The sequence below is a fragment of the Coptis chinensis genome, chromosome 3 (genome assembly GCF_015680905.1).
Source record: "Coptis chinensis isolate HL-2020 chromosome 3, ASM1568090v1, whole genome shotgun sequence".
Classification (NCBI taxonomy): domain Eukaryota; kingdom Viridiplantae; phylum Streptophyta; class Magnoliopsida; order Ranunculales; family Ranunculaceae; genus Coptis; species Coptis chinensis.
Genome location: NC_141458.1, coordinates 5618969 through 5629564, shown reverse-complemented (window position 1 = coordinate 5629564; position 10596 = coordinate 5618969). Strand labels below are relative to the sequence as shown.

At 37.7% G+C, this 10596-nt stretch overlaps 2 protein-coding genes across 3 annotated transcripts; one reads left to right on the top strand and one right to left on the bottom strand.

The window, feature by feature from the left end:
- The first annotated feature begins 2095 nt into the window (after nucleotides 1-2095).
- On the top strand, nucleotides 2096-4208 carry LOC147507528 (putative Peroxidase 48). Of its 2 annotated transcripts, none has more exons than XM_086599055.1 (4): nucleotides 2096-2567; nucleotides 2884-3072; nucleotides 3167-3332; nucleotides 3541-3744. In XM_086599055.1, exons 1-4 carry the CDS (start codon nucleotides 2202-2204, stop codon nucleotides 3609-3611), a joined length of 792 nt encoding a protein of 263 aa, XP_086455181.1. In that variant the 5' UTR covers nucleotides 2096-2201; the 3' UTR covers nucleotides 3612-3744. The 2 variants fall into 2 exon arrangements, with proteins under 2 accessions (XP_086455181.1, XP_086455180.1); XM_086599054.1 differs by having other exon boundaries at nucleotides 2125-2567; nucleotides 3591-4208.
- Nucleotides 4209-4433: 225 nt separating this feature from the next.
- LOC147507527 (protein ALTERED PHOSPHATE STARVATION RESPONSE 1-like) lies at nucleotides 4434-10291 on the bottom strand. Its single transcript, XM_086600233.1, has 4 exons — nucleotides 9072-10291; nucleotides 7488-7660; nucleotides 6756-6979; nucleotides 4434-5507 (listed from the first exon to the last, which is right to left on the bottom strand). Exons 1-4 carry the CDS (start codon nucleotides 10027-10029, stop codon nucleotides 4694-4696), a joined length of 2169 nt encoding a protein of 722 aa, XP_086456359.1. The 5' UTR covers nucleotides 10030-10291; the 3' UTR covers nucleotides 4434-4693.
- Between the last annotated feature and the right edge of the window lie 305 nt (nucleotides 10292-10596).

Genomic DNA, 10596 nt, shown 5'->3' with positions numbered 1-10596 from the left:
CAAAGAAGCGTCTGATTCAGACAACACACTCTCCCAATCTTCCATACCACCTCCATTAACAACTTGTAAAGCTCTTGCAATGGGTTGAAGCTCTGAACTCATTCCAAGAGCTGAGTTTGAAACAGAAGCCACACCAACTGAACACTCATCGCTATGCAATCCAAAGGTTAAGATGGAAAATGCACCATAATGCAAACAGATAGATCTTTTAGAGCATCTCTAGGTGGTGGTAGCATACTCTTCATATTTGAAGAATGCTACCACAGAAACTGGTCCCAAATTTCTACCAACTCTAAAATTGATCGCAAATTTCAACCGCGAATTTGATTGGCCACCAAACGCTGGTATTAAGATCTGGATATATGGTCGCTGCGCTTGATCTTGTCGCCCAAGATTTAATGGCTGGTGTGGTGGTCTAATTCCAAAACAACCCACGCCGACATTAAGTGTGGCGCAACCATTCCAAAAGTAACCCACGCGCGACATTAGAATTTGGCGCTACGACAAAGATTAATGCGCCAGTTTGGCGTGGGTCAAAAAAAAAAAGTGGGCTTAACGACATTTCAATGGCCAAACCGACATTACTAATGTCGCCCGCGATCAACATCCAAATGCCAAATTTCTGCGAACAAAAATCTGAACAAACAGCGAATCTTGATTAACACAAATACTACCACATTAGAGATGGAATTTCGGCAAATTCCGACGCATTCCTTCAAATTTGAAGGATGCGACCAAATATAAAGCCACCTAGAGATGCTCTTAGTAGTATTAGGACTCATTGTCTTATATCAAATTCAGCATCTCTTTCACACGTTATATCAAACAAGTCAATTATGGTGCTGTACTTCAAGCCTCATGGGCGGCTGAGAATATGTGCAATGTGACTTTCAAGCAAAAGGTTAATTATGCAGCCCATGGGCATCTGCGTGGGTCGAGGGCCCAATGTGGGGATCCACCAAAGTCAGATCTGAAACCCCAATAAGATTTTTAGGGCCACGTCACCCTTTTCAAAGTGTGTTTAGAAGAGACGAAGAAACAAAATATCGCCAATATATCCGATATACATCATTTTTTTGGTACACCGATATCAATATATCCGATATATATCTACCGAATATTGAATTTTTTTTTCCGATATATATTAGAATTTATGATATAACGATATATATCAACCGATATATACGATATGAATTGTTGACTTTGACTGATATTGTTGACTTTGACAAAATATTGTTGACTTTGTTCGATATATTGTCGATATTTCCGATATAATATACGATATTTATTATATAATCGACGATATTTTTCGATATATCGACATATAAAACAAAATTTTGACTGGTCACAAAAAAACTGTATATATCAAATATTTTCGATATATATTGGTTTTTGAATACACCGATATATTCACCGAATTCAATATTTTGATCATTGGAAGAGACAAGGGACAAAGAGGACCCTTATATTTTAGTTTATACAGTGCAAACTTTTATATTGAATGGTAAATTTGGCATAGTGGAAGTGTGTTTGACTTGTGACTTCTACGTGGTAGCAATCCTCCGAAATTTATTTTCCCTTTTAAATTTGGTCTAAAAAAACTTAAAATACTGAAAAATTTGTTGACGTGGGGTTCGAACACAAATTACTTGAACTGAAATACTTACGGGCCGTATTTGCAAAGCGGACCGGATCCTTTAAAATTAAGATAGAAATAAAGACATCTTTCCAGGATGGTAACTATAAAAGCCCATATAGGAGCTGCATTGGAAGCCCATTTTTACATTGGTCCCTCAAATTTAAAGATAGAGAGGCTTATAAAGGCCCATTGGTGATGCCCTTAGCCCAATCAGGACAGTGTCGGTTTCCGGATCTTCCACGTCAGATGCTTCAAAATTCCAATCATTATTTCGGAAAATTCAGCGAAATCGAAGTCTACTCATCAGAAAAGATACCACAGGTGTAGGCCCACATGATTGGACGTCAAACAAATTACCATGCGTCCGTTTCCACCAGAATCTGATCGTACAACATAACAAACTCTTAACCGTCAAACCGACCATAACAAACTTTCTGTTAATTTTCAGCTCACTCCCACTTTCTTTCTTCTTCACTTGAAAAACTTCCACCATCAACACATAAACCTTTCACTCTGCAACAAAAAAAGTTTCAATCTTTCAAGAAAATAGGAAGAAGAAAAAATGTGGGAAATTGCAAAGAAGCTAAGTATAATAGTGTTGACAGTTTCACTAGTTCTTTCACTTGGTAATCAAAGTGGAGAAGAAACAAGCAAGGATAATGATGTTGCTGATACAAGTTCATCATCTTTTTCTATACTAGTTCCACCTTCTTTTTCATGGATTACTCCTTCGTTTTTGTCTAACAATGACATGAAGATTACTACTACTTCTTTCAAGAATGAGCTCAATCTTGAATATGATTTCTATCGCGATACTTGTCCACAAGCTGAGCAGATTGTTCGTTCGATAGTTCGATATCTTTACAAGAAACATTCTAAGATTGCTCCTGCTTTGTTGCGTTTGGTGTTTCATGATTGCTTCATTCAGGTACTTTTCCTTCACTTTTCTCTGTTATTCTTTAATGGTCTTTTGTTATATTTGTCAAATTTTGTCATGTGTTCTTGTTGTTAATTGGTAGTGAAATCTGATTTGGGTTGTTGACTTGTTGTTTTTTTCCTTCTTCTGTATATGTTGCACATTTCTGTTTGTTATGCCATGATTAAAAGTTGTAAAACATGGGTTCTTGATATTTTACTTAGATTTTCATATGTGTTCTGTATCTTTGTATTGAATTTCGACATGGACACTCGATATTTTGATGGGAGTTTGTTGCTTTTGATAAAATGGGGATTGGTGCGCGCAGGGATGTGATGCAAGTGTTCTATTGGCATCTGTTGATGGAATTCGGTCAGAGAAAGACACACCACCAAATGACACATTGCAAGGTTTCAATGTAATCGACATGATAAAATCGAAGATCGAGGACGTGTGTCCTGCAACAGTTTCTTGTGCTGATATTCTTGTTCTTGCAGCTAGAGAAGGAATTGCTATGGTAATACTTTTGAGGCATTTGATTTATTTCTAGTTGATATTTTTTGGTTCTTTTCATATATTTGCTCATCTAAGTGTATATGTTGAAAATGTAGGCTGGTGGTCCTTATTATCCTTTGTATACTGGAAGGAGAGATAGTCTTATGTCATTTCCAGAAGTCGGGGCGTATGAGCTTCCTTCTCCATATGATGATCTTTATAAGACCCTTACATCTTTTGCTAGTAGGGGATTTGATGAAAGGGAGACTGTCAGTATCTTAGGTAATCCTATTTTTCTATCTTATATTTTCTGTAAGTTCTCTAGTTGATTTGTAGAAATGTTGTCTTAAGATAATTGCTTTCCAATTATCCCATTAGAACTTGTCTTGCTCATCAGTTTCTTCGATTAGATACTAGTATTCCTGTTTCCTAAAGAGAAATCAATGATGTTGTCAATGGGAATATTAAATGCATGTGCTTGGTATTGCAGTATTGGTTGTTACATACAGTCCTAATGGAACTGTCATGGTTGTTCGTCAGGTGCTCATAGTATTGGAATAATTCACTGCCAGTTCTTCCACAATCGTCTATACAACTTCGCAGGGAGTGGTGGACCTGACCCTTCTCTTGAACCAGGATTTCTGAACCAGATGAGGTCGAGATGTAATAACAGTGGGGATTTACCAGAGGAACCTGGCATGAATATGGACTATGAGGGGGCAACAGGATCAGGGTTTGGTACACACTACTATAAGAGTTTGGTGGAAGGGAAGGGAATTCTACATGCTGATCAGCAGTTGATGGCCAGTGCAGCAACTGCAAGCTGGGTTCAAACCTACTCATCAGATGGACCACTGTTCCAGCGGGACTTTGCTCAAGTGATGATCAAGCTTTCGAGCCTTAGAGTCCTTACAAGTCCACTGGGTCAGATCAGACTCAATTGCTCTATGGTTTCCTCTGAAGGGCTATGAGAAGACGAATTTCTGCTTCGAAGTTCATGTCTATATTTTTAGTTCTTTTGTTTTGCTTTCCAAGTATGAAATGTAGAAGAAATTTTGATGTAGCTTTTCTTTGTTCAGTTAGTTTCAGCAGGAAAACTCATTCAACACTGTTTCCATACAACCGGGACCAGGTTTTTTGTTCTTCAGAGATTTGCAATAAGATTGGAACTAAGTTGGCACACTTGGTTTAAGACATCAGAATTTGTATGCATGACACATGATACATCAAGCTCTAGGACCAATGAGTCACCATCCAGCATTTACAAGATAACTGTCGTAAAAAAACATTATATTGCAATTAACGCCTAAGTAATAACTTACAGTCACTTTCTGTTATCCAGCATCTAAACTTTAAAGTGTCATAAGATAGGTAGAAATGCAATGCCAACATTAAAAGTCGCATAAATTATATTTATCTTGTCACAAAAAAGAAGGCCACTTAAATGTTAGGGCCCTAAATGTTATACACGGAATTCCTTCTATACAGTAAACATAATTTTCACACCCTCATGACACTTCTGATCGCTTTTGCATCTGCATGACAAGATAGTAGCAACTTATACAGTTACACCTATCAGAGCAAGCAAAATTTGACAGCGTTTGCAATGTACAGACACGGAATCCCTATACATAAATAGTATATTAAGAAAGGCTTTCACTTTGCTTCTGTGATTGCGTGAGAGGCAACAACTTCTTATACATACTTGAAGCAGCAAAAGAAAAATCGGACATGGCTCGGAAAAGTTCAGGCAAGTGAGTTTTCAGACTCCCTAATGACTTCTCCCTCACCTGCCTGAAGTGCTTCTGGTAGGCTTCTTCCTCCCCTTTCAACCTATGCGTCAACATCTCAATTGCAACCTGCCTCTCAATAAGAGGGTCTTTACGGTTTACATCTTCAGTCCTCTCCGGGTCCATCGCATCAGGTGGTGTCCTGCGCTCCATGTACTTTTGGTACCAATCCTCATATGCTCGGGTCTTTTTGCTAGTTCTTTCCTGGTATCTTAGCATTGAATCTTCAGTCACTTTTTTTTTCACTTCATCCTGCTGATGCAGCATGATATTTTTCATAACGGCAGAAAAGCTATATATTGCACTACTCGCAAGCTGATCTGGTAGCCTCTCAAGATTCTCATGCCAGACATGAAGAAGGGCCTGAACTGGGGGCTGTTGAACTCTTGGTGGAGATGAGACCTTCTCCTTTAAGTTGCTCTCAATTGGGATGAGGTTTAGCTTTAACCAACTGTTGAGAGTTACTATGCAATGTTTCTGATGTGTCATGAGTTTCCTAAACTGTGTGTGCCAATCTTCAGCAACCCCCCACAACTGGATAGTCCGCTTGTGGTGGTCCTCACTTGTTTCCTTTGGGGAATCAGAGACATCCAGTGATCTCAGATCTTCAACAATCTTCATCTGTGCTCTGTGCTGAGTGTTCATCGTCTCCCACATTCTAGCCATCCTGTGATTCAGATAGCAAACAATTAATCGCATGCATGACTGAAGAATTTTTAACCCACTCTTTTGAGTGATCAGTACCAGAAATTGTGTAATTACTACCAACACGAATTGTATATATATCACTTTCAATTGCTTCTCTCCATGAGATGTAATGAAAGCCTTAATTTATTAATAATTTCTAAAGTGGTCTGGAGCAGTCTGTTATAATCATATATATGTCAGGCAATACTAACCTCATCCTTTTAATGTTTGAAGAATGTTAAACCAACGAAAAACAATTCTCAATGCTTTTTAGTACTCTTCCAAACATTGACTCCTGTAACAAAATTATACTTAGTAATACTCGTATTGCTGACAATACACTCATGCATAATTCCTGATCGATTTCACAAATATCATAATATTTAGCGAGCTATATAATTTCTCAATTCTGTCGTAAGGTACTTATTCGATCTAATAGAATGATTTTGCAATTTAATAAAGACTTACAAATGAGCAATATTCAACATTAGAAACCCATATGATATCATGTGGAAATTTTTGAGATATTGGCTAGAAAACAACCACATGGCTGCGTACTTTAAAACACTTATAACAAGTATAATCTGTATATATATATATTTCTTTTTCTTTTTCTTAATGAGCTAACTTTTGTATTAAAAAGCTGTAAAAGGAAAGAAAGGGTGGCTATTTGCAAAATAGTGTTAATGTATTTCTGCGCAAAGGAATACATTGAACACTATGTTAAACAAGGGGTAATTGCATTGTTGTATATGCATTACCACCTTGGGGACAAGCTAATCAAAGTTATGATACGCAAAATAGGGGTCTCCCATTAATGTTAAAATATATAAAAAATAAATAAAATAAAACTTTTCATTTACATTTTACCATGTTGATTTTACTTGTTGATACTCTCTTTCTTTCTTCATGGTACATCACTTGAGATAATTAAAAAATAGTTCTACAAAAACACAAAAAGTAAAATATCAAATGACTATCGATATTAACAAGAGGAGCAGAAATCTAATATTACTTGATTTATGGGTACACTTAATGTAGTGGGAGTACAAAGGAAGATGAATTTGTACTGAACAAAATTGGCCACAATAGAAAGGAGCTTGCAGACATGGGAAGGTAGGTAGTCCACAACCAAGTCGTGGGTCCAGAAATGCTTAACAGTTCATTAGTGAGAAACAAGTAAGGTGAATAATTAGATTTTCAAGATTATCTCTGCTAAGCAACTTACGCATCAACAAGCGAGACAAGCTTTGGGTACAAATGATCATCGCGTAAGCATGCTATCTCTGAGACTGTTGAATCCATGGATTGCATATCAACGATGTATCTTGTATGCAAATGAGCTACTGCTGATTTTGCTTTCTCCAAAGCTTCAGAATGGGTTCCATGCTTGTTTCGCTTATTGAGCAAAGCAACCTTTCGTTGATACTCGAGTTTCATAAGCTCTCCTGCCTGCACAGAATGATTTTCCACTATGCACATTAGCAAGTAATTTGAGATACAGAGGATGTAACAAAGTGGATAATAAGATAATTAGAGGAGTATCCTACAAGCATACAAAGCGTGAAAGTGGTTAAGGCATTGAAGGCCAATCCCATTCTTCTCATGGCTTATGTTTAGTACAGGAAGGTGCACACTATACACACGATCCATTCATATGCTCGGCCCCCTTCTTTAAACCACTTTTTAGGATGAGAAACAACAATTGGGGAGTCATGGAACATTTAGCTTCTATAAAAAGTTAATTACATATTGGGGTACTTAGTTTCATCGTCTTCGATAATGAAACAAAAATTTGCTTGTTGAGCTCTTTTGCAAATTTGTTAGACCATTTTTCTGTTATTTCACTAAATAGCCATCTGAAACGTAAATCAACACTAAGAGCAGCTACTCAGAAGATCTCATCTAGGGGAAAGGTTAAAGAAGAGGATTGAGAAAATAGAAATGCAAGTCAACACACCTTGACTTCATCATAAAGCTTTTTCTCCCATGCTAGCAACTTATCCAACACAGAGGCTAGAGATTCATGTGCATCAAAATCGTCATCATTTGCCTCATTCATATTCTCTAAACCTTTGATTGACCTATTCCAAGTAATAACACGCATAAGTCTTGCGGAGTGATCGATGTGCCCTGCAACATATTTTGCACTTTTCTGTCAGTGTGAAGCCAGATATTTTTCTGTTAATCAGAAGAAAAGCTAGTAACATGTATCTTTGCATAAGAACCCTGTAATGGAAAGACTTCTAAATGGGGATGCAGTCTCCAGAAGCTAAACTATACAGACTTTATCATTCGATTCTATAGCTGCATACTGGACTACCAAACCATACATGATAAGAAAGACTTTTGGAAACCAGTGGTATGATATTATCCAAATCAACTTTTCTATTGATAGTTTTCCAAAAGCTATAACTCTCATTTTCAAACTCTCTCCAATATCAGATCCAGACAGCACATGAATTATTAATCTTTTTTTCATTGTTATTCTTCTGTGATCCCCTGCTTCTTAACTATTCCAATAACAACAACATTACACCATTATCTACTTTTCATTTAACTTCACCTTGATAAGGTCTGTTTTTTCCCATGTTGAAGATAACATGTTTAATCACATCTACAAACAGATAAAATGATTTACATGGATATGATCCCTGAATTAATTGACCCAGGGGGAGTGTGAAAAATGAGGAAGTAACAGGAAAACTTCCAAGGAACTGAATGAGCAATCATAAAACTCTATCCATTCAAGATTAAACGTAACAGAGAGCAGATGAATTATTAAGAGACCAAAACAAAGAAACATCAGAATCTAGGGAGTCTAATCTCAAAGTTGAGGGATCGGTGTTCACTGAGTAGCAGCAGCAAATAGAATAAAATGGAAAGTAAAGGCTCTAAAGGACGGCAAAAGAAATCGATGTTTACTTGGCTCAGGGTAGTCAGAAATGATAAAGGTGAGATGTGTACCTTGAAGGTATACTTCAAGATGTAGTAAAATTCCCACTCCAAATTTAACGCTAATAAACTGCATGCTAACACACACCTACATATTACTAAACCATGAATTGCATCTGAAGACAAAGCTCCCAAGCCTCAGCAGATTGTTAGTCAATTACTCAATTTAGTAATGTCACTATATCGAACAAAAACAAAACAAAACATGTTAGGAATAACAATAATAACCACTCTTCTAAGCTATGGAACAATGGAAAGGATGTGTGTCTCCTCTCCACAAAGGCATGAAATATTCAGCAGTACTAACCTACATAATCCTGAAATAATGTAATGGAAATGGAGGGACAAGGGACAACACCGTGTGACTGTGTCCAATTAAAAAAACTCCTAAAATTGGAGTGCCCTTGTAAAAATAGCTAGCTTCTAAATCAATCTAAATGGACAGCCTACCATGGAAAATAGGATTTATATTTCAAGAAGTTCAAGCATTGGATTCTCACCAAGACCTTTACCAAAAACATAAATCTCACCTACAGCAATCAAAAACACAAAACGAATTCAAATGGGTTCAAGCCAAACAATCACGTACCTCGATTATCAGCAAAATTAGAATGGTAATGCATTCGATTTGCCTCGAGAAGCTTAGACACTTCATAAGCACTCTCAGAAGCCTTAAGAAACTTATCATCCAGCTCATTTAGTATTTGCAACAAATTAACATTACTCGAGGCAACAACCACTTCAGGCAATTTCACAGGCAATTTCACTTTCTTCACAGCCTCAATCACATTCTCTTCTCTAAACACCTCAACCTTAGGACTGCTACTACTAATACTTGCACTAGTACTACCAATATCCATATCAATTTTCTCCGTTCTTTTAAGTCGATCCTTGTACTCCTCTTTAGGCACTCTACTTTCCTCGGTTTGACTTAAAGACGGTCCAGGTATATCATGTACAGGAGGGAAAAAAAAGTAATCCCAAGTATTATCCTTATTCTCAGGTGGAGGGGGAGGTGGGGTTGGTTTACTCGGTGGTGGGGCACGAGGCGGGGACGGAGGTGGCACCACTTCCTCGACAAGTCTCGCAGCCCCACCGCGCATACTACCGCCCCCACCACGGCTTCCATGTCGACTATGTCGTGGTATTAAATGATCATCGTTATCGTCGACATCATCATCATCATCTTCTTCTAGAATGGTGTCAGTTGGTTTGGACTGAACTTTGGGGATAACGAATTCAGGCATACTAGTAGCACGAAGAAGGGGTGGTGGTGGTGGGAATACAAGAGGAGGTGGAGGTGGTGGCAATGGTTCAACAGGTGGTGGTGGAGCAGTGGAATGAGATGTTGCATGATGAAGATCATGTACTTCACCTATTGCATAGTCACTAAGAGCTGCCCCGGTGTTTTTAAGTGACACAGTGTATGCTGAGTGACTGCTTGCAAAATGATTGCGTGCACTTACTGCTTCTTTCATGAATTGTTTTCTTTCTTTGCATCTTGTTACTGCTTCCTCGTTTTCGATTTTTGATTGTGTGCACCCCATAGAGATTTGCACAAGAGAGGAGAGAGAGAGAGAGGTTTTTGTTGACTTTTGGAATTTTTGGAGGTAAATGATGAGGAAATGAGAGTTATTAGGACGGTACAATTTAACTGTTGTTTTGGGAGACTGCTATATTCAGGAGTCGGCTAAAGTTGGGCCTACTGCTTCTGCTGTAAAGTTATAAATTTCGGCACAGCCCCAAACTCCAATAATGCGGCTTCTTACCAGCAAACTGAAAAGTCCATCGTAGCACTACCACTTTCAAATGTGAGATCGGCACTATCATTTTTATTTTTCCCTAAGTGATCTTTATTAAGATTTAAGAGGGATAGCACAAAATTACAGTAAAAAGCTAAAAAGTAAAACAACTAATGAGGACCTCACCTGGTTAAAATAGACAGCAAAGTACCCCCACAGAGACCACCAGCATCACTCTCATACTTACTGAAGCCTAATTTTAGATGAAATCAGTAATTTTTTTTTTTTAATGGTGGAGGGGTTTTATCACAGTATTTCTGATATATCATCACTCAAATTTTTTACCAAACGTTTGCTAGTTAAGACATTCTA